Source organism: Aquarana catesbeiana, linkage group LG04 (assembly GCF_042186555.1).
Source record: "Aquarana catesbeiana isolate 2022-GZ linkage group LG04, ASM4218655v1, whole genome shotgun sequence".
Classification (NCBI taxonomy): Eukaryota; Metazoa; Chordata; class Amphibia; order Anura; family Ranidae; genus Aquarana; species Aquarana catesbeiana.
The window spans coordinates 419372553-419396909 of NC_133327.1; the positions used below are offsets into that span (position 1 = coordinate 419372553).

Here is a 24357-nt window from a genome sequence, read left to right on the forward strand (position 1 = left end):
AGCAAGTCTAATGGAATTTCCTAAATAGGTTCAAATGGTTGTTTCTGTAACACAGACAGCACCAAGTTCAAGTCCCAAGGACACATAGGTGACCTAATGGATGAAGCAAGCGAGTTGCCCCTTGCATAAATGTTCAGATCAGTGAATGAGAGGCTAAAGGCCTTTGGAAGAATACTGATAGGGCTGAAACTTGACCTCTGATTGTACTCAAAGCCAATTTGATTTCCACAGCTGACTGTAGAAAAGAGAGAATTCTCCCAATCACATATTTCCGAGGATGCCATTTTCTGGCTTCACACGAAGCAATACAAGTCTTTCAGACCTTATGATATATCTTCCTAGTGATAGCTTTTCTAGCATTCACTAGAGTAGACACCACTGGTCCTGAGATGCCACGGTCCTTTAACACCCTGGCTTCAATAGCCATGCCGTCAAATTTAGAGACTGTAAATTGGGGTGGAATATAGGACCTTGAGACAGTAGATTGGGGCGACGTGGAAGTGGCCATGGCCCATCTATTGTCAGTCTCACAATCTCCGGGAACCAGGGCCTTCTGAGCCAGGCTGATGCCACCATAATGACTGGAATCCCCTCTCTCTGAATCTTGCTCAACAAATGTGGAAGGAGAGGGATCGGAGGGAAAGCATAAACCAGGAAGTACTGGCTCTATGGAACGATCAGAGCATCTGCTCCAATTGCCAGAGGATCTCTTGTTCGAGACACAAACTGCTGTAGCTTGTTGTTGAACCTGGATGCCAGTAGGTCGACCTCTGGCCATCCCCAACATTGGCAAATTTCCTGGAACACTTCCGGGTGTAGGGACCATTCCCCAGGCAGATCTGCTGGCGGCTGAGATAATCTGAATTCCAGTTCTCTACTCCCAGGATACGGACTGCCGATATTATTGGCACATGTCCCTCTGCCCAGGCTAGTATGTAGTTCACCTCCTTCAGAGCTGAACAACTCCTGGTACCGCCTTGGTGGTTTATATAGGCCACTGCCGTGGCATTGTTGGACTGAACGCTGATGGAGCAGTCCTGAAGCGTCACCGTCCAGGATCGTAGGGTCAGACGTCCCTGACCATTTCCCCTGAGCTGTGAGCCCATCTAGGGTCGCTCCCTAGCCTGAGAGACTGGCATCTGTAGTGAGTACTCTCCAAGTTACCAGGAGAAAGGATTTTCCCTTTTGCAGATTCTGATCCTGCAAACACCAGTTTAGGCTTAATCATGCCTGAGGAGATGAGCACATATAATCCAGGGCTTTTCTACCTCTGTTCCAAGCCAACAAGATGTCTTGTTGTAAAGGCCTGGAATGGAACTGGGCATAGGGCACTGCCTCAAAGGAGGATACATCCTCCCTAGAAGACTCATACAGAGCCGAATGGAGGGTTGTCTGGTGCCCCTTATCTGACGCACCTGATTCTTCAGGGCACAGATCCTTACGGGTGGCAAGAATACACTTGCTTGGACCGTGTTTAGAATCAGACCTAAATATTTTAGACTTTGAGCTGGTGTCAGGGCTAGGCTCAGCCCTTCCTTCTCTGGGCTGGCCGCTCAGCTGTCGGCTAATTGCCAGCTCCCATCTCTCTCCACAGTTACTCAGCTGTTGTTGATCCTGCTCATCAGTCCTGCCTACTTAAGCCATACAATCCAGAGGAGCTCCTGCCTTTGCCTTGGTCACATCACAAGAAACTATCTCCTGCATTCCTGTTTATAGACTGGCTTTGCTGACATCCCTTCTGGCTCCAGATCCTGCTTGCTGTTCCACTACTTTGATCCCTGGCTTGGCTGACTATCCGTTCCGGTTACTGAACTTTGGCTATATTTTGAATAAGTTTGTTCTTTTTACTTTTATTATTAAACAAGTGTGATTTAACTGTACTTCTGTCTTGGCCTGATTTCATGGTTTCTGACAGTAGGCGAAGTCCATGAATTCAGAAGATGCAGTCACTCCACTTGTTGGTAATATTTTTCCAGATTGGATGAGCAAGATGAAAACATGGATCAGTTTGCCATGGTGTTACAAACGCTCCTGAGTCGCACAACTCATCTGGAATCTCCCACTGTGGCTGCTCCGGTTCAACCTGAGTTGCAGACCGTCCCTGCTGCTGTGCCAGTCTCTGTGCAGGCACCCGCCTTGAGTATTACCTCTATAAGAGGTATGTCTGGTTCTGCTCCGCTTCCACAGCGATTTGGGGGCGATCCAGTTCAATGCAGAGGGTTTCGCAACCAGGTTGAGATATACTTTGAGATGCTGCCTCAGGCGTTTCCCACAGAAGCAAAGTAGGTTTCATGATATCTTTACTTCCTGAGAGAGCCTTGGCCTGGGCAAACCTTCTATGGGAGACGCAAAAACCTGTTGTCTTGAGTTACCCTTAGTTTGTGGCCTCCTTTAAAAGGGTATTTGACATTCCCGCATGCTCCGCTTCTGCTGCCCAGTGTCTCATGTCCATCAGAGTACGAGAACAGTTGCCAACTACACCATTGAATTAAGTACTCTGGCAGCAGAGGTTGCGTGGAACAATGAGCCCTCGTGGCTGCTTTTTCTCATGGTCTCTCGTATTCTATCAAGGATGAGATAGCAGCCCGAGATATACCCACTGAGCTAGAGAAGTTGATCACGTTTGCCATCCTCATTGACTCCAGACTCAGAGAAAGACTCTTAAGGAGCACTTGCGGAAGCCTCCTGTACGTTTGCCTCTGAGCTTTGCAGTCCCACCCGTGCCTCCCTCACCTCCCATGCCTCCTGGTAAAGAGTCAGTCAGTGAAGATGAACCCATGCACTTGGGCTTCACGCGTCTCTCTGCAGGTGAGAGAACTTTTAGGAGGAGGGAGAAATTGTGCCTTTATTGTGGGCAGGCAGGTCACTTTTTGAAGTCTTGTGTGGCGTTGTTTTGCCCCCAGAAGGATAAGGCCCTGGTTTCGGTCACCCTTTCTTGGGCTGAGTCGTCCATCGAAATACAGGCTCTAATCAACTCTGGGACTGCAGGCCTGTTCATTGATGCTGCCTTTGTATCAAAGCACTCGATTCCGCTGCAGCTGTGTGACACTCCATTTGCCATTGAGGCGCTTGACGGGAGACCTCTACAGCCTGCCCATGTGACTCATGAGACGGTTCCGTTGTCCATGGCCGTAGGGGCTCTTCACCATGAGATAATCCAATTCCAAGTTATTTCCTCACCTAAGTTTCCGCTGGTTATTGGTTATCCTTAGTTACAGAGGCACAACCCCTCTTTTGATTGGCTCAGTGCTGAGGTTCTGTCTTGGTCACCACAATGCAGTGAGACATGCTTCCAGAAGGTAGCCAAGGTCCTGTGCACCTCTTCACTCTCCTCCCTGCCGGAGGAGTACCGCAATTTTAGCGAAGTCTTTGTCAAAGGTCAAGCCGGTAGTTTGCCCCCCCCCCACACTGGTCGTATGATTGCGCAATTGACCTTCAGCCTGGTACCACACCACCTCGTGGCCGGGTTTACCCTTTGTCGGTCTTGGAGGATAAGGCCATGGAGGAGTATGTTGCAGACGCACTTTCTCAAGGTTTCATCCGCAAATCCTCATCTCCTGCTTGTGCTGGTTTCTTCTTTGTGAAGAAGAGGAGTGGTGAACTAAGTCCTTGTATTGATCATAGGGGTTTCAATCGGTTTGCGATTAAGAATGTCTATCCAATTCCGTTGATTACAGAGTTATTTGACCTCCTCAAGGGAGCAACGGTTTTCATGAAGCTTGATTTGAGAGGGGCATACAATCTCGTGAGGATTAAGGAGCGCGACGAGTGGAAGACTGCATTTAATACCAGAACAGGCCATTATGAGTACCTCGTAATGCCTTTTGGCCTTTGTAATGCCCCGGCAGTTTTCCAGGAATTTATTAATGATGTCCTCAGAGATTTGTTGCAGTTATGTGTGGTGGTTTATCTCGATGATATCCTCATTTTCCAAGTCCCTGGAGAGCCACCACACAGATGTCTGTGGTGTGCTTCAGAAACTAAGAGAGAACAATCTCTATTGTAAACTGAAGAAGTGCGAGTTCCATCGTGAAAAGGTTAAATGCCTGGGTTATGTCATTTCCCCTGCTAGTTTTTCGATGGACCCAGTAAAAAGTGAAAAGTCGATGGACTTTCAGCAGTCCTACAGTGACCCCGACCCGTGGGTTTACGTCCTCCGCAGCGTTTCCTGGGCTTTGCCAACTATTATAGGAAGTTTATTCGTAACTTCTCGACTCTGGTCAAGCCCCTGACTACCAAAAAGGACGGTAACCCACAGAGTTGGTCGCCGGAGTCCATTAAGGCCTTTGAGAGTCTCAAGGCTGCCTTTGTTTCTGCTCCTGTGTTGGCACATCCTGATCCTATGTTACCTTTTATCCTTGAGGTTGATGCTTCTGAGACTGGTGTTCAACGTCCTACCTCTACCCAAGGTGATTGTCTCGGACAGGGGTAGTCAGTTTGTGTCCCGGTTCTGGCGAGCCTTTTGTGCACAGTAGGGATTTCAGCTAGCATTCTCCTCTGAAAATCACACGCAGTCTAATGGGGCCACAGAACAAGCCAACCAGTCCTTGGAGCAATTCCTATGTTGCTATATTTCTGACCATCATAACAACTGGTCAGACCTATTACTGTGGGCAGAGTTTGCTCACAACAGTGCCCTGAATTCTGCTTCCCAATTGTCGCAGTTTATGGCGAATTATGGTTTCCAACCTTCCATGTTGCCTGACTCGTTTGTTCCTCAGAGCATTCCTGTGTTAGAGGAGCATCTCCGTGGTCTTCGTTCCACTTGGGCACAAGTCCAGGAGGCATGGCATCATGCTAATGATAGGTACAGACTCCATGCTGACCGCAGACGCCTGCCTGCGCCTTCCTACCAGCTGAAAGACAGGGTCTGGCTGTCATCTCGCAATGTCCGACTTTGTGTTCCCTCACTGAAGTTCGCACCTCGGTTTATTGGGCCTTTTTCCGTATTCTTTGCAGGATTAACCCAGTGGCTTACGCATTAGACTTTCCTTCTTCTATTTTGAATGTATTTCATGTCTCCTTATAAAAACCTTTGGTCTGCAACCACTTTACCGCCTTGGTGCCATGTCCTCAGCCTACACAGGTTGAGAACCATGAGGAGTATGAGGTACAGCCCATTGTTGACTCCCGTAGGTTCTGTGGGCGCATACAGTACCTGGTGCATTGGAAAGGGTACGGTCCGGAGGAATGTTCTTGGGTCTCATCCTCGGACGTACATGCCCCTGTCCTCCTCCGTGATTTCCATAGACGTTTTCCCCTCAAGCCTGTTGGTCCTCCAAGGGGGAGGGGTCGTTGAGGAGGGGGTACTGTCAGGGCTGGGCTCAGCCCTTCCTTCTCTGGGCTGGCCGCTCAGCTGTCGGCTAATTTCCAGCTCCCATCTCTCTCCACAGTTACTCAGCTGTTGATGATCCTGCTCATCAGTCCTGCCTACTTAAGCCGTCCAGTCCAGAGGAGCTCTGCCTTCGCCTTGATCACATCACATGCTTGCTGTTCCACTACTTTGATCCCTGGCTTGGCAGACTATCTGTTCCGGTTACTGAACTCTACGTTTGTTCTTGTTACTTTTATTATTAAACAAGTGTGATTTAACTGTACTTCCATCTTGGCCTGATTTCATGGTTTCTGACAGCTGGTCTCAAGGCTGACTTTTCAGTTTTTATGATCCAGCCTAAGCTTTTCAAATACCTCACTGTGTATATTATTCTCTGTTCTAGAGCCTGTACTGAGTGTTCTCTAACCAGAAGGTCGTCCAGATACCAGAGCACCAGGATCACTTGGGCCCTTTAAAGACCCAGTACTGGTGCTAGGATCTTTGTGAACACCTGTGAAGCTGTAGCAAGCCCAAGGGTAGAGCCACAAACTGAAAATGACGTTCCTCTACTGCAAAACGTATGAGCCTCTAATGAGGCTGAAAGATAGGTACGTGTAAGTACACGTCCTTTATATCGATGGAGGCGAAAAAGTCTCCCCTCTGGAGTGAGGTTACTAATGAGCGGACAGACTCCATCCGAAAGGATTATATCAAAAGATACTTGTTCAGGGACCTTAGGTCCCCGTTTGGTTTCTGAACCGTAAACAGGTTTGAGTAAAACCTTGTGCACCTTTCGGATACCGGAACCTCTACAATCACTCCTTGATGAACTAGATGATGTAGTGCCTGTAGCAATATGTTTCTTTTTGGAGGAACCAGGGGAACGCTGGATCTTAGAAACCTCTGTGGGGGCACCCCCCTGTAACTCCAGCTTGTAACCGCAAGATATAACTGAGGTGACCCACTCGTTCTGAATTGTTGTTTTTCAAATGTCCGCAAAGTGCAGCAGCCTCCCCCCCTCCCACCCAATGGAGTGGGGGCGTCCCCTTTAAAAGACACCCCCACTAGAAGAATTTTGGACCCAGGGCTTTTTCTGGCCCTGGCCATGCGGCTTGCCCCTGACTCTAGCATCCTGTTGGCGGCGGAACCGCCCCGACACTGAGACATTTGAGGAAGCAGTTCCTGGGTTTTTAAACGAGGGACGTTAGGTGCTTTTCTTCACAGGAAGTAGAGAACTCTTCCCTCCGGAAATCTTTTGGATATATTTGTCCAAGTGATCACCGAATAGACGTTCCCCATGAAACTGCAAACCTGCCAATAACTTTTTACAAGGAAGCTTGGCTGACCAGTTCTTAAGCCATAAAAGTCTGCGCATATGTACAGACAAGAGAGCCAGACGAGAAACCTGCTGTATTAAATCCTTTAAAGCATCAACAGCAAAGCACAGTGCTCGAGGAATACCTGTCTTACTTTCAGGCAGATCATTCTCCTGGTTAGGCGTATCCGGCCGTTTGACTTGATCCTTTACGGACTGGCAAATATCAATTGCTGCAACAGCTAGCTGAATGGCTGAACTGGCCAAAGAAAAGAAGTGTAGCACTAACTCTCGGTGGAGCTGCTGGTTTAAAGCGGGCTGTTACCTTCACTCTTGACACCTCTGTTTCACCGGCACCAGGTCTAGGGTCCCGTTGAGTTTACCTCTGGACGATGTAGACACCAACACTTGAGTAGATTTTCTAATGCTTTAATGAACAAATGAAGTAGCAGGAAAGAGGCAGAAGGAAAGTTGCAGGGAAGCTCAAATACCTTTCCTTAGTATTCTTTAGGACATTCTCTAGAGTTGAACACTTGCGGTTGAATGGTTGAATGCGCTCCCCCTTGTGGGACCCAATCTTTGCCCGCCTGGATAGGCCTCTCTCACTTGCCTAGCAGCCAGTACGCAGCACGAACAAAAGTCTCTGCCACAGACTTGTTTGGAATAAAACCCGTACGATCCTCTGCCACAGGATGTATTGGTTTATGATGAATGTCAGACACAGTACTTGAACCTTGTCCAGCTTCTTCACTCAGGATAGAAAGGTCAGGACCGTTCCTCTGCTGCTGTGGTAGGCCCCAGACAGGCTTCTGGGCCCACCCACAGGCCGCAGCGACGTGGGCCTCCGGAACGGAGGACCACGAGGTGGTACTCTTAACGCATACCTGTCGGCTCAGGAGGGCCAGCAGGTGGCTGGAAACAAACCCCTAAACATGGCGTCTGTCCCATAAACACCCTCTCCCAGAATGCAACTCGGAGGACCACCTCCACCGAGTTGTCTCCGGGACAGAGGAGCACTCATACGCTTCAACACGTTGCTTTTCCAACATCAGCCGATGGTGACAACGACACCCACCGGCACAATGTGGAACCACATGCAACTCAGCCAAGCTGGAACAGAGGTAAATCTAACTTCCTCTAACAAGTAACCCACAAGATTAACCTATCAGCGGTAGATTAAAAAAAAATCTACCAGCGCTACAGAAGCCTTTAATATTAACTCCAATTTCTTGTCAACAGGTTCTTTCAAGCCCTGTGCTTTATCTACCAGGCAAGTTAAGTTCTTGTTTAAGGAAGAGACTGCTGCCTCTACAGCTTGCATGCTCCATTTTTTAACAAACTTTTCATCCATGGGAAAACCTTTTAGGAGGTAAAAAAAAGTTCTGTCAGGATGTTTCCAATCAGCATAAACCGCTTGTTACAGCAGGGGGCGTAGAGGGAAAGTCTTTGCGACCTGAAAAGGTCTCAGAGATCCCAAAGAAGACCAGGGGGGCTCAGTGACCTCTGCAAGAGGCAACTTAAAGGCAGAACGAACCATTTCGGTCAGTGAGGATCAAAAACCTCTGCGACTGAGAGGCAGACATCGAGTGGATATCTTCTTGTCCAGATTGCTCAGAAGCAGACTCATCTGCTGGGCACTCCACCGAATCCTAAGCTCCTCCCCATCCTCAACCTATTCCCGCTCCAGACGAGGAGACTCTGGGGAGGGGGATCTGTCACGCTTCCTTCCACCCTGCGGGATGCAGGCAATCATGCCAGCAATCCTGTGCTCTAACCCAGCTAGGGCTTAGGACAGTTCCTTAGTGAAAAAGGGTGAAGCAGCAGCGTTGACTGTAGGCACAACGCGAATATTCGTGCGCCTAGATTAATGCTACGGCACATGTGCGGCGAATCCGCGTGCGCCATAGCCACCAAACAAACTGCTGAGCCCAGCGGCACTCTTGCGAACGCAGGTTCGGTGCGACATTTCGCCTTGAGTCGCCATGGCGCACGTGCTTTCGCAAGAGCACCGCTGGGCTCAGCAGTTTGTTTGGCAGCCATGGCGCACACGGATTTGCCGCACATACGCCGTAGCCTTAATCAGGGCGCACAAAGATTTGCGATGTGCCTACAGTCAACGCTGCTGCTTCACCCTTTATCACTAAGGATGAACTGTCCACAGCCCTAGCTGGGTTAGAGCACAGGATTCCCGGCATGACTGTTTCCATCCTGCAGGGTGGCAGGAATCCCCCTCCCCGGAGTCTCCTTGTGTATGATGCATCATACAGGTAAAAAACAGCCAGACACAAGCAAAAAAGGTACACTTTGCAAACACCCACAGCTAGCCCAAAACTCCCCTGTATGGTCACCGCACACAGGTGTCTAGCCTTTAGCTAGCTTGACTGATTGTTACAATCACTGGGACACCCCACAAAAATAAAGGGGATTCACTTACCAGTCCAGGCACAGGGTCACTTAGGAACTAAGGGTCCAATCTTCACCCTTCACGGCGGGTTCCTGTCATTTGGACCTTCTAGGACTGGGTACCCTTTCATGTTTAGGGTCCACTCCCTTGGACCAGTACAGCACCCTGCAGGAAATGCCTTAGCGCTGTAGTGTCCAGGATTTCCACTCTGCAGGGTCCAGCGCCTGGAAGCCACATTACAGGCAAAACCTTGCAGGATTTTGAGTCTTCTTTGCGAGGCTCGGGTATCATTTATCTAAGCATAAAAGCTTAGATAAATGGTCAATCCCTCGATTCATTTTTGGAACATTTTGTGGGACTAGAGACCTGGAGCTCAGTGAGCTCAAACAAACAGTGCCATCTACCTTGCAGACACTGGTAAAAAACTAAAGTACTTCCTGTATGGTAGGGGTTATATAGGGGATCACTTCCTGTCTGAAGACCTTTGGTCTACCAGTGTCCATTCACCTGATGATGAAGTAAAACCCAGCAGGTAATGAATATTAGCCTGACTCTGTGTCCCAAGATGTATGAAAACGAAAGCTAAAATATCCCCTCTACGTGTGAGCAGGGGAAATGGCTGAACATTAAAAAAAATGCATGACATGGAAAATGTAGAAAACAAGTACAGAATGATACAATACACCCAAATAGGTATAGTAAATGGTGCCTTTTCCAAGCGGGTGTATTGTATCATTCTGTACTTGGTTTTCTACACGTTCCATGTCATGCATTTTTCTGAAGTCGTCTTTCAGGGCAGCATCCGAGAGATAGGCTCCTCCAACAGGAAACACAATGTCCACCATTATAAAAAGATTGCACTTACCTGCATGCCTCAGTTCTTGTGTTTCCTCTGGACCAACAGGATCAACTCATAGTTTATTATTTTCTTCCAGTCCCTGTGCTTAGTTGCAAGGGACTCCCTGGCCGGTCGTCTCCAGTTGCCAGGGGGGGTCAGACGACTTAGGCTAGGGCTTCTAGGGCCCACAACAAGCCTAAGGTTTTGCCCCCCATGGGGGGTGTGTTAAGCAACCATCCCCACAGCCGACAAAGATATCTTATGATTCCTCCCTGAAACCCCCCTCCCCTCCAGTGCTGTGATGCAGCAGTAGGCAATCCGGACCGGTGGGGCAACTACTGGCGGTCACCTGAGCTCTTCTCTATCACTGAGAGTTCAGAAGGGTGTAGCAAGATGGCGGCAAGTGAATTCCAGATGCCAAGCGCATTACTTCCGGTCATGCGGGGCTGCAGGCGCCATCTTTTTGGTGGATACCTGTACATAGAGGGGGGACACCCAGCAGCAAAGGCGGCACTTCCATGCCGTGGACGGCACTCGGGACACACTAGATGGAGTCACATGCAGAGGTATGTGTCCACCCATACCTCTATCAGGGCGGCTGGGGGCGGGGCCGGAGCTAGGACAGGGAGCTATAAAAGAGCATCTGACAGGAGGCTTAGTGGGCTAACAATGTTGGAAGCTGCATCACCCTGCCCCGCAGATCCTGCAAGCCAAGAAAGCTACAAGGTAAGCCAAAGCATGCACAGGCCACCTCTGCACTTACTAACCACTATTGCGCTTAGGTTATATAGTGGTATGCAGCACACTATCTGCATCCTTCTCATTCTGGGTCCTTTTATCTCACTTCACAGACAAAAGCCCCAGAAGAGAAAAAGTCCAGGTCCAGCAGCAAAACATTTGCTTTATGCGGACACAAACTAGCGTCAGATTGGACGAAGCTGCTAACCCAAAAATGTCTTAGCAAACTGGTGGCAAAGGAATCACAGTGGTGTTTTAAAGAACTTATGTCAACTTTAAAAAAAAAAAAATGTGGGACACATTTAACCCCTTGCGCACAGCAATAAAAACTTGCAAACCCTGACCAAAGAAGCACTTAGCAGTAAACCTTCCACCAGTCAGGCAGCCACCCCTGTCCAGCAACCTCGTCCTCTGACTCCAACAAAGGCTTATATTCAGAGGATGAAGAGGAAGACCCTTAAAAGGTTACTACAAAAGCCAGAGCTGTCACAAGATGTACAAAGGCCTACAGCCCAAAAAGCCTAGGGAATTCCATGTATACCAAACCTTAAAAAATATTATTAACAAGGAATGGGAAGAACCCAAGAAAATACTTTTTACACCTTCAGCAATAAAACACAGGTAACCATTTGCTGAAGAAGACACGCAATCTTGGGCTAAATGCCCTAAGGTAGACGCATCACTGTCAAGGATAGCAAACAAGTCGGACCTCTCGTTTGAAGACTCAGTCACGCTAAAAGATCCCATGGATAAAAAAAGCAGAATTGCTACTTAAAAAGGGCATGGGAAGCAGGGGCAGCAAACCTCAATCCCGCCATTGCATCCACATGGACAGCAAAAACCCTGCTGCTTTGGCTAAACCAACTGCAAGAACTCCTAGAAGGAGACACTCCCAGAGAACAGATACTAAAAACTATGCCCACCCCGACACGTGCAGCGAGCTTCGTAGCAGACGCATCAGCCAGGGCAGTTAAAATCACAGCAAGGACAACAGCCTTCATAAATTCAGCCAAGAGGGCACTATGGCTTAAAGAGTGGATGGGGGACGGTGCCTCCAAAAACAAATTATGTGGTATCCCCTTCACAGGGGACCTTCTCTTTGGACCAGGCCTGGAACAGGTACTAGACAGGTCAGCAGGCAGAGAAAAGGGGTTGCCGCAGCCAAATAAAAAGCAAAGCAAAATGCCTTTTCGGCAGCAGAAAAAAAAAAGGTACGAACAAAGTGAAAACAGTAAGAGATGGTCCTTTCAAAGGGGGGAAGAATAGGGAAAACGTCATCCTTAAAGAGGAAATAAACCCTGATGGTTTTACTTCCTCTTTGTTTCTCTGCAAAGGTAAAGCATAATGGGCTACTATGCATCGCATAGTAGCCCATTATGTGTCACTTACCTGACACAGGAGCCTGCGATGTCACCGCTGTCCCCTCTGCTATGGAGCGTCCATCTTCTTTCCGGGTATCGTGGCTCCGGCGCTGTGATTGGCTGGAGCTGCGATGACGTCACTCCCGCGCATGCTCAGTGCGCCTGCGTGCCGCTGTCTACGGCGCATGCGCCGTAGACAGCGGTGCCTGTCTTTTTGCAAATATCTCCTAAACCGTATAGGTTTAAGAGATATTTCTTGGACCTACAGGTAAGCCTTAATCTAGGCTTACCTGTAGGTCAAAGTGGCCTGTAAAGGTTTACAATCACTTTAAGCTTTTCAGGGGCAACATCAAAAAACAATGATGCCCAGCAGGTGGGGGGCAGGCTCTCTGCATTCATAGACAAGTGGCGAGAAGACACCTCGAACAAGTTTGTCCTCCACACAGTAGAACAAGGGTATTCCATAGAATTTTCCAACACCCCACCAATCAGATACTTGATGACGGCGCTCCCCAGAGACAAAGAGAAAGCAGAGGGATTCCTGTCATCACTAGAAAGCCTACTAACAAGGAACGTCATTACGGCAGTTCCGCAAAACGAAAAAACCCTCCGGGAAGTATAGGCTCATTTTGAACCTAAAACCCCTCAAGAAAATAAAATACAAAAAATTTTGGAGGGAATCCATCTACTCATCAAGGAACTTACTACCGCCAGGGGCTTTTATAGCCATGAAAGACTTGCAGGATGCCTACCTGCACATACCAAAAAACAGAGACCACCACAAGTTTCTAAGATTCGCAATACAGGGTCCATAGGCTACCCTGCACTTCCAGTACACCTCCCTGCCCTTCAGAATTTAGTCAGCACCCAGAATATTCACCAAAATACTGGCAGAGGCACTAAAGGGCTTAAGACTAGAAAGCATAGAAGTCGTACCATATCTGGACAACCTCTTCTTTTTCCCCAGCACCAAAGAGAACTTAGCAGCCAACTTCCAGTCAAGTCTCAACTATTTAAAGGAATTCGGGTGGATAATAAATAAACAAAAGTCCTACCTAATTCCCAAAGGGTAAACTACCTAGGTTATGTGCTAAACGCAAGAGAAACAAAGATGCTTCTACCACAGGACAAGGTCGCAAGACTAATGGAAGAGATCAAGACCCTATGTCTTCCCAATGCATTTACCATCAGGAAGAGCATGAGGGTGCTGGGCCCCATGACCTCCTCCATACTGGCCATCAGGTGGGCACAAATGCACACAAGACCGCTAAAAAACTTCATTCTGGCTCAGTGGGACGAGAACCCACGTTCCATGGAGTCCTGGGTCACAATCCCATAAGAGATCAAATCGTCGCTGAAACTGTGGCTCAAACTACACATATACACCCAGGGAGGCTTATGGACACAAACGAATGTGATCTGTATAACTACAGAGCACCACAGCTGGGGAGCACACTTAGCAGAACACCTGGCCCAAGGCTCTTGGAACCAGGACTGGTCTCTTGCCTTATTGAACATGAGAGAGGAGGCAGTACGTCTAGCGCTGAAATCCTTCAAAACACAGATCAAGGACAGACATATCCAGATATAAACAGACAACTCTACAAGCATAGCATACATAAACAGCCAGGGGGGAACCAGATCCCCTCAACTTATGTCTACAGCACCCCTGAAAGTCCCCTCAACATTCCACAGGTCTAAGAACATTATCATACCCTCCCTCCCAGCTAACCTTCATAGCAACAAAAGGGAAACATATGACAAAATAGATGTCAGAAGAAACCTGATAGCCTATCTAGAAAGGACCAAGGACTGGAAAAAGACCTCATTTCTCTTTGTCCTATACTCAGGGAAAAATAAAGGTCAGCAAGCTTCAAAGAGCTCTATAGCAAGATGGATCAAAATGGGTATCGCACTGGCATACCAGTCCCAGAACCTACATAGACCAGAGGGAATCACAGCCCACGCTACCAGAGCATGGGCCTCCTCCTCTGCAGAAAAAGCTGGGGCTACACCAGAGCAGATCTGCAGGGCAGCGACATGTTCGAGCTTTAAGACCTTCCTGAGGCACTATCGCATTGACCGCCTGTACGACTAAGATCAAACTTTCGTTAGGAAAGTGCTCCAGGCGGTGCCCCCCCCCCCCCCCCCCCCCCAGTAAGTATTGCTTGCTACATCCTCTCAGATGCTGCCCTGGAAGAGTTAGGTACCCGGTAACTCCTTTTCTTCCAGGGCAGCACTCGTTCCCTCCCTAAAAAATAAATAAATAAATAAATAAAGGAGGAGGAGGAAAAGGGAAAATTATCGGAATGATAATTACCTGTTGTTCTGTCTGTACTTTTATATTACTGATTCATGCAGGTATGTGTAATCTTATTAATGGTGGACATTGTGTTTCCTGTAGGAGAAGCCTATCTCTCAGATGCTGCCCTGGAAGACTTCCTAGAAAAGGAGTTACCAGGTACCCAACTCTGTTTTTTCATGTTTAGCAATTTCCCCTACTCACATGTAGAGGGGATATTTTAGCTTTTTTTCAAATAAACATTTGTTTTTATGCTACTTTTGCATGTACACTTACCTATCTACTCTTTGGGCGTCACAAATCCCCGGTGCTCCTCCCCATTTCCCTTGCGGATTGTGTTTTATACAAAATTGGGGCTGATATCCACTTTTGGTAAACCTTGGCTATACGTGGGAGGCACATTGGTGTAGTGGGTAGCACTCTCGCCTAGCAGTAAAAAGGGTCGCTGGTTCAAATCCCAACCACGACACTACCTGCCTGGAGTTTGCATGTTCTCCCTGTGCCTGCATGGGTTTCCTCCGGGTACTCCGGTTTCCTCCCACCCTCCAAAGACATGCTGGTAGGTTAATTGGCTTCTGTCTAAATTGGCCCTACTATAACAATGAGAGTTAGGGACTTTAGATTGTAAGCTCCTTGAGGGTAGGGACTGATGTGAATGTACAATGTATATGTAAAGCGCTGCGTAAATTGACGGTGCTATATAAGTACAAATAAAAAAATAAAATAATAAAAAAAACAAAATAAAAAACAAAAATAATAATAAATAATATGTGGGATATTCATATATATTTACCGTTCTTCCTCCTCTTTTTCCCTCTTTTCCTGGTCTTCTCGCTCCCGTTGCTCTCGAGCAAGTTTCCTTTTTTCTGCAAGAATTCTGGTTGCTTCTTCTGGGTTATTGGTCCCAGCAAATGGCTTATTAGACACTGTAGGTGATGGTGTAACTGGTGTAGATGGCAACGCTGTAGAATTATCAACAGGATCAATATGATAAACAGTCACGTCTGTTATAAAGATATTAGGTTTCACTGAAGAACAATGTTCTCGATACAGCATTGCATATGATACTATTACATATTGAGATAAAAAACAAAAATATACGTATATATTTAAAGTATAACTAAAGGCAAAGCTTTTTTTTTTTAGTTTTGCATAGAGTGGAGAAGGATTAGATATAACTTTTGCGCAAACCAATCAATATACGCTTATTGCGATTTTTTTTACCAAAAATATGTAGGAGAATACATATCGGCCTAAACTGAAGAATTTTTTATTTTTTTTTTAATTGGGATATTTATTATAGCAAAAAAGTAAAAGATATTGATTTTTTTTTTTTTCAAAATTGTTGCTCTTCTTTTGTTTATAGCGCAAAAAATAAAAACCGCAGAGGTGATCAAAAACCACCACAAGAAAGCTCTATTTGTGGGAAAAAAAGGACATCAATTTTGTTTGGGTACAGCATAGCACGACCACACAACTGTCAGTTAAAGCAATGCAGTGCCAAATCGCAAAAAATGGCTTGGTCATTGAGCAGCCAAATCTTCCAGGGCTGAAGTGGTTAACCACTTAAAGACTAAACCTTTTTCTGACACTTGTTGGTTTAAAGTTAAAATCAGTATTTTTTGCTAGAAAATTACTTAGAACCCCCAAACATTACATACATATTTTTAGCAGAGACCCTAGAGAATAAAATGGTGGTTGCTGCAATATTTTAGGTCACACTATATTTGCGCTGCGTTCTTTTAAATGCAATTTTTTTGGAAAAAATACGCTTTAATGAATAAAAAAAAAATAAACAGTAAAATTAGCCCAATTTTTTTCTATAATGTAAAAGATGATATTATGCCACGAGAATTGTAAGCGAATCATGATCTTTATTCTAAGCAAAAAAATCACGATTCTCATTTTTCCCAGAATCGTGCAGCTCTAGTTATAACCCACTCTTGCTCTATCCAAAATGAAAAAAATAAAGTTTTGCCTATAGTTCTACTTTAAAGTGTTACTAAACCCTCATTGTTTTTTGTTTGTTTTTTTTTAAATAACAAACATATCATACTTACCTCCTCTGTGCAGTTGGTTTTGCAGAGTGGCCCCGATCCTCCTCTTCTGGGGTCCCTCAGAGGTGCTGGTGGCTCCTTCTCTTCTCGAGTGCCCCGTCGAAGAAGCACTCTCCTTCAGGACACCCGTGCTGCTGCATCTATTGACACAGACAGCAGGACTCAGCCTCGCCCCCCGGCTCCAGCATCATTGGATTTGACAGCTGCGGGAGCCAATGGCTGTGCTGCTATCAATCTATCCAATCAGGACACGAGACAATGGCCGGAGTTGGTGTGCTCATTCCTGTCTCGGGAACTATGGGGCTCAGGTAAGTAAAAGGGGTGCTGGGGGGGGTTGCTGCATGACAGGAGGTTTTTCAACATAATACATTAATACATAGAATGCATTATGGTGAAAAACCTTGAGGGTTTACAACCCCTTTAAGCTTCTGTGATGCAGAGACTAATATAAGCAGAAAATGTTTTTTTTTTTTTTTTGGAATAGGGTCAGTGCAACAAAGTGATATTTCAAGGATAGGTGGGAAAGGTGGTTAAAGCAGAACTTCACCCAAAAGTAAATGAGTGGGTACCTAGTTTTGACCTTAGGCAATTTGAGGCAACCCTCCCTGCTTGCAGACTTCTGGGACACATCACAAGTCCCTGAAAGCTGTGGGACCATTCACTAAGCGCATGCGCAGTGGACAGTTGGCTGTGAAGCCGCCAGGACTCACAGCCGGGCTGCCCCCAGTTAACATGCCAACACTGGTACCCAAAGACAGTGAAGACACTGGTTTGGAGGACAGAAATGCATCCCTGGACAGGAGTGTGTCTGTTCATTAAACGGTAGCAGCTGCAGTTTTTGTAGCTTATGACTTTTAATTTTTAAAGAAATGACTAAAGCCCCCTTCATTCACACTGGCGATTTAGGCCCTGCAGCATCTGAGCAGCTAGGTGTAGCCACCGGCCCTATTCTCCATGAAATAAAAAATCTAAAAAGAATGGATTGTCTCAGATAGCTCACAAAGTTCAAAGCGGTATAAGAAATTGTCAGGTAGTTTAACTCTGCAGCATTTTTCAAAACCACTGTATCAGTTTTATGTGGACCGCAACGAATGCAGTTACCGTTTTCCCTCTATAATTCCGGTCATTCTTTATCCCTGACATAATAAAGGAGACCTTCACTCATTTTTTCATCTTTCCATCTATTAAATCTTCTGCCCTTGCTGTTTTAACTTTGGATAGTAATTTTTTTTTCTGCCAGTAAATACCTTAAACAGCCCACTTCCTGTTTCTTGTCCGGTCATTAGCTAGGCTTATGACATAATGCACAGCTCTCTGTCTAACTCTCGTGAGAGTTTACCAGGAAGGGAAGGGGGTGAGTCATAAGAGGGCCAATGAGACCTGCAGAGCTGGAGGTGTGCCTCTGTGTGTCTGTGTAAATCCAGGAAGTGAACAGGCAGCAGCTTCAGCTGCCCACACTTAAAATGGATGCAGCCAGACTTTGTGGAGGGAGATTTCTGCAGCATATTTGGCAAGTACAGAATTACAGTATATATAAAATAATATGCAAAGTGGTTGGAGGGAAGCTTCAGAATGGCAAAGATGTTTTTATTACAAATTATGTGAGCAGACTGCAGTTCCTCTTTAAGATAACACAATTAAAACTAATCCAAGCATAACAGCAGAATATAAATCTATCTTGTTTATATGAAAATAAAACACCCAAACTCCACATAGGCTGTTTTTAGACATGTAGCCTATATACACTTTTCTGTTTGTACCTTGTGTGCTCTAATGTTTAACATTTACAAAAGAAACTGCTCTAATTCCTTTTTCTCAAAGTAAACCATTAACATTGATATATTATGAGGAATGCAGCAATGTATCATAGTTCACCTTTGATATGAATGTTTGGCTTGGTCCACATGACTACAAAGAACTGAAAGCATTATTCTTACTAACTGGCCCAGGCAGCTGCTCCACTACCCGTTAATAATGACCTGTTAAAAAAAAAGTCTCAGTACCTTGTACAGTTTCGTTTGTAACAGGACTTGGGCTGCGAAGCCTTTCCTCCTTAGTTTGCTCTACATCTGCTGGTAAAGGATTCCCAGGCTCTGTGTTTTCCTTAGCTGTGACCTCAGCCTGCTTGTCTTCAGTCTTTTTTTTGCTTTCCTTTTTCACTGGTCGGACATTTCCAGGTGATGGTGGGCGCTGAGGGGTAGTTACCACTTTGGAACTGTTAGATGGGGATGGTGCTGGCTTAGCTGCATTAGATAAAGTGACTGATGACTTCTGCTGATGTCTGAAATCAGAAAAATTGAAAGGCATAAAACCAGATTTAACATTGTTATTCTAATATTCCTTTAAACCCAACAAAAATATGTCCAAATTGGAGCTCCTGTCCCTGCAGTGGTATGCTCACCAGTAACCACCACTGACTGACACATAATTGCTCATGTTCTATGGGAGTGCTTGTGCAAGTAGCCATCTTTTCTTTCAGATTTTGGAAACAAGATAAAACTACCTGGACACACTGATCATCTCACCTGCTAATAATCACTGTAATGGAAAATAATGGCATAAACATGAACAATCACATCAAGCATATAAAGCTTGTACCTATTGAGAGGGTAGGGGGTGCACCCTACAGACATGACCTCTCGTGGGATAAAAAAACAGCAATATGCCTGGGGAAAGAAAAAAAAAAAAATCAAACTTGGTTGATCGACTTGGGCTTGGTGTGTCTGCAATTATTCAGAAGGACTGGTAGACATGCAACCTAAAAAAGACTGATAGGGATAACATAGTCTGGACAATTGCCAACTGAAACAATGACAGTGGTGACCCAAGGGTACTTGCCTTACATCTGCAACACAGGTACCATACAAGAGATATCCGATATTTATGGGAAGAAGTAAAATACTGACCACAAAGCCAACGAGGGGAAAGTTAAAGTGCTTTTCCAGTAAAACTCATTTTACTCATTTATGAAGCAAGATTGTTCTGTGACATACACCACTTCTCTCATTTACTCGGCTATCCTGAGACCTGCTGTTTGTTCTACAGATGAAAAAAACTGAAAAGGGCATCTATGGCAGTACCACCCCTAACAATTGGTCTGTCTTAGCATTGATACATTTATATAAGAGCTCTGGATTACACACAATCTATGAGTGCATAGGAAGTATGCCATCGTCTTGTACATTCTGGCTGCCTAGCTATGATGCTGATAAAGTGACTTTTACACTTTCACTGCACCTGTGAGACAAGAGTGTTCTATAAACAGGAAAGTTTGGCTTGGCACTCCTAATAGAGAGGGGAGTGATAACAATTAGGACAAGTTTTATCCTAATTTTTCCAAATAATGTAAACAGTGAACCTTTACTCAAGGAAACAAGAATTACCAATGCACCATGCTTATAGCTTAAGTACTCGTTCAGTGCAGTTCAACTAATGTTTGCCCCTGCAGCCTATCCTTAAAGATAAATTGAATGCAATACCTGTCCTGCTGGGCCTGATTGTGTTGATTTTCACCATCTAGATGGGCATATAAAAAAGACTGCAGTTCTGATGAAGCTATTACTAACCACTACTAGAAAACACATTTTAGAGATAAAAATGGTGCTCTTCATTTGGCTAAAAAAAGCACCATACTAAGTGCAGTTACAAGTAGTTTCCTTGTGAACATAGCAGGCTGGCTATATGCATAACACTAGGAGGCTTTAGGCCACAGTTTGCCAAACACACTGATGCCTGCAACACAGGTACTATACAGGGGGTCCCCTACTTACAAACATCCGACTTACAAACGACTCCTACTTACAAACGGAGGGAGACAACAGGAAGTGAGAGGAAATCTACCCCTAGGAAGGGAAATTCACTCCTGTAAGAGTTAATATGGGAAAAAGGTGTCTCCACTGATGCTTTATCACCTATCCTTATTTCCCTAATAACCCCAAATTTTCAAAATCCAATTGTCATTGGGACAGAAAGTGAGGTGAAATCTTCTGAACAGGGGCACAGACAGCAAAACAAATGTTACAGGGGTGATAACCCTTCCCTATGCTATCTACAAAACTTAAAAATAGATTTTTTGGCTGGAGCTACACTTAAAAAATGTACCTGTTCCGACTTACAAACAGATTCAACTTAAGAACAAACCTAAAGTCCCTATCTTGTTTGTAACCCGGGGACCCCCTGTATTTAACAATTTTTGGTAGAGGCTAGACAGATAAGTCACATTTAGAATCATCAGTGAACCTGGAGCTACTGATCACAGCTGTGGAAATAGATATTGCATTATACTATTCTAAACCAGGCAAAGTTCCAGACCCTGACGGTCTACCCCTCAGTTACTACAAATCTTTTCGTCAGATTATCTCCCTGTATTTTCCGAAAGCCTTTAACTCTATACCCAAAGGCCACCCACTCCCTCAGGATACATTATGGGCTCACCTTGCAGTTCTTCCGAAACCAAAGATCATACGCTATGTGGCAACTATCATCCCATAGCTTCTTCTTAACTTGGACCTCAAAATATTCTCAAAAATCCTTGCTAATCTTCCCTTATATTCCTCATTTCACCCATGCTGATCAGGTGGGGTTTATCCCCCCAACAAGAGGCGCTGGACAATACCACAAAGGGAATGGATCTGATTTACTCTGCCCGATCAGGGGCCCAGTCACTTATTCTTCTATCCACCGATGCAGAGAAGGCCTTCAACTGGGTGAACTGGTAGTTCCTGCATGCCCCCACGTCCTATGTTGGCATGGATGTTCGCCCTCTACTCCTGCCCTATAGCTGCTGTCTGGGTGAACAAAATCCTTTCTTTCTTCCTTTTTCCCCTTATCCAATGATACTAGACAGGACTGTCCCTTATCCCCCCCTGATTTTAATTCTGACCCTTGAGCCCCTCCTCTGTAAGGTTAGAGCGGAGCAGTCCATCTAGGGACTACAGCTCTCGTCTACTGAATACAAGATCCCTGCTTACGCAGATGATCTTCTTTTCTTTATTACGGATCCAGAGTCCTCCCTTCCTGCTCTATTCCAATTGTTTGCCCAATACGGGAAGATCTCCAACTTTTCAATAAATTATTCAAAATCTGAAGCCTTAAACATTTCACTCCCATCAGGCGGTCATGCTATTCTACAACGTTTGTTCCCTTTCCAATGGCCCTCCTCCACCTTAAGATATCTGGGCATTTGACTCACCCCCGATCTGGTCATGCTTAATAAAGCCTACTTGCCAGAGTCCGCACAGACCTCCAACTGTGGCTTAATCTTACCTTGACATGGTTTGGCAGATGAAACACCTTTAAAATTACCTCACTTCCTCAGATACTATATCTTATACAGACTACCCCCATTAGAATTCCCCAGTCCTTTTTCATCTCTCTCTGTGTACGACGTTGACCAAATTCATATGAAGTGACAAGGCAGTTAGGATGCGCCATGCGCCGCTTACACTTCCTAAACAACGGGGTTGTATAGGCTTACTAGATTTGCACCTAAATTACAAAGCACTGCACCTAATTCATTTTATCCATATTAAATCTCGTCAATTTTATATGCCATCCCTTTGATATGTATATGTAACGTATTCATGAGGTCAATACCATGTACATGTGTGTGTATACATATTAAACTTTTTTTACTAAGTGCATCATTGTTATGTATTGTCAGACTCAATATGCCAACTGAATATACTTTTTAATTATCTCACCCCCACAAATCAATAGCCTCATTTAAAGTCCCACCTTTTTTTTTCTCATACCTGAACCAGGGATGGAGGTCAGTGGCGTCTCCAGCTTTCATATTTAGGGGGGGCACATGGGGGGACAGGGACAAAAGTAGGGGGGCTACTATAAAATGCAAAAAAAAATATATATATAATATATATATATATATCCTGGGGCCCTTTACTACGACCTCACAACTGCCCTTTCACATGTTCTGCAGTGAGCTCCCTTCCTACTGTATTGGGGCCCCCCAGGGTGGCAGAAAACAAGAGATATACTGTATGTCACCGGCATACCAAGAAAATATAAGGATCCAAAGCAGTGGGAGAACTATCAGGGTTGCAAAGCTTGTCTTGCCTCCGGGCCCTGGTGTTCTGCCACTGTGGGGTTCCCCAGCCTCCTCTTGCTGTCCTGCCCCTGCTATTGACTGCGCTGGTCTGGCATCTCTTGGAATTTACAGGCTGGTTCTCCTGTCCTAAGGATGGGAGAAATCAGTCTGTTTTTTCAGTAACTGAGAGTCCTGGTGGAGTCCTTCCTGCAACTCGCTCTTCTCCCTGCCAATGAGGATGCAGGGTAAGGAGCAGATCGGAAGGCCGTGGTTGTGTGAGCGCTCGCATTATGCAGTGTCAGCAAGCAGAGGGAGGGGGGAGGTATCACCCGCAGGAGCTGACTGGGGACTCTCTCCCTCTTAGACATTGATTTTTTGTAAAAGAAAAAAATATTTTTTTTTTTATTGGGGGGCACATGGTGGGGCACAGCATAATGTTGGGGGGGTCAGGGCCCCCCCTAGGGACGCCATTGATGGAGGCGCACACACTGTGTGCTTCATTCAAAGTCCCAAACTCCCCCCCTATTCAATGTACAGTAGGTAATCTTGAGTCTTTTGGCCCTCTGAACGTGGAAGGTATCGATTGAAACCTGGGGGACCAACTATTACACCGTGCAGACTGTGTCTATATATTCTATATAAACTATAATAAACAAAAAAAAAAAAATCACAAAGCCAACAACATTGCCATAAGGATGCGTCTTTCGGCCTTTTTGCCAAGTGTTTTAGGGCCTGCCTCAATGAGATTTTACTCACATCATAGCATTTTCTTTTCCCACACAAATCAAGGAAAATGCAAAAACAGAAACAAGGAGGTTAATACAGCTTAGAAATAGGTCGAATGCAGATTGAACGCACCCATCGAACTCCAGAGGATCCTAAAAATTCCTCCACCTGATTTCAAATGAAGGCTGAATGCACTGCTGCATTTGCCCATCAACACAAACACTAAGTCCAGGACTGCACAGATGATTACATCTTTTGCTACTGAGAGATTTAACTACTTGTACAGTATCACTTTAACAGACCATTGTGGGTAAACCTGTCAGTAGCACAGAGATTTAATAGCCAGTGTAGGCAACATTTCACAGGTATTACGGTGACCAGAATCCCCCCCTTTAACAAAATGTTCTTTATAAAGGTACCACCTCAGAGCAGCCACTGTGTTTGTTCTACGGGGCATACAAGAGGATAGGTTTAAAAATCTTGTTCCATTGTTCCCTTTTAGATAAGATGGCACTATGGCACTGATAAGATGGTCTCAGCTGAACCCAGCTACATTTTCACATTTTTGCCAGGGGGCAATCTGACTAATCTTAGGCAAAAACCACAAAAAGCTTTGACCTACTATCTAGTGGCAGCGTTACTATACAGTTTACTGAAGGGCAACAAACTCCTGTTCTGTGAATATTGTGATCCCCTAACTCCACACTGCCCCAACCTTCTACCTTTCCACACCCTCCAGCTGCTCCCATTCAACACATTTAACCTAAGCTCCCCCTGCTGTCAGGACTTAATACTGCACAGAAGACCCAAGGCGGTGTTGTTTCACTTCATCATGCTTTGTATTCATGAATTTGTGGCACGTCAATGAGGACTGTCTATGTGAAATCTGCACACTTACCCTCCAGATAGAGCTGCTAGTGATTTTGCTCTTGGGATTCTAGGAGAATGGGCTCTCTTGACAGTGGAAGTAGGCGTTAGTAATTTATGTTCCTTTTCATCCTCTCGTTTTTCTTTTTTTTCTCCCTATGTTCCAATTAAAAAAAAAAAAAAATTGTCAGTGTCTTGTACATCTACGGTTTGTTTTTATATATGGTAAAATGGTGTTCATGGAATGCAGCATGTCTATATGTGATAACTAGACTTTAAGATGTGTCTTTGGTTCTTAAAATGGTAATCCACGTATAAATTTGCCAAATAAGAATTGTTGAGTCACATAGCTTACACACATCTGGATAATGATTTGTCTGCCGCCATCC

General features: G+C 45.4%; 1 protein-coding gene across 5 annotated transcripts in view; it reads right to left on the minus strand.

Annotated features, from left to right (window-relative positions):
* Positions 1–24357, minus strand: part of MAP7 (microtubule associated protein 7) — a 296620-nt gene that overhangs the window by 40096 nt on the left and 232167 nt on the right. For all 5 annotated transcript variants that reach the window (XM_073627341.1, XM_073627342.1, XM_073627340.1 and 2 more), the window contains 3 exons: positions 24000–24124; positions 18333–18610; positions 15066–15234 (listed from right to left, as the gene is read on the minus strand). In XM_073627341.1, coding sequence (XP_073483442.1) covers positions 15066–15234; positions 18333–18610; positions 24000–24124 — 572 coding nt within the window. The remainder of the gene's footprint in view (positions 1–15065; positions 15235–18332; positions 18611–23999; positions 24125–24357) is intronic.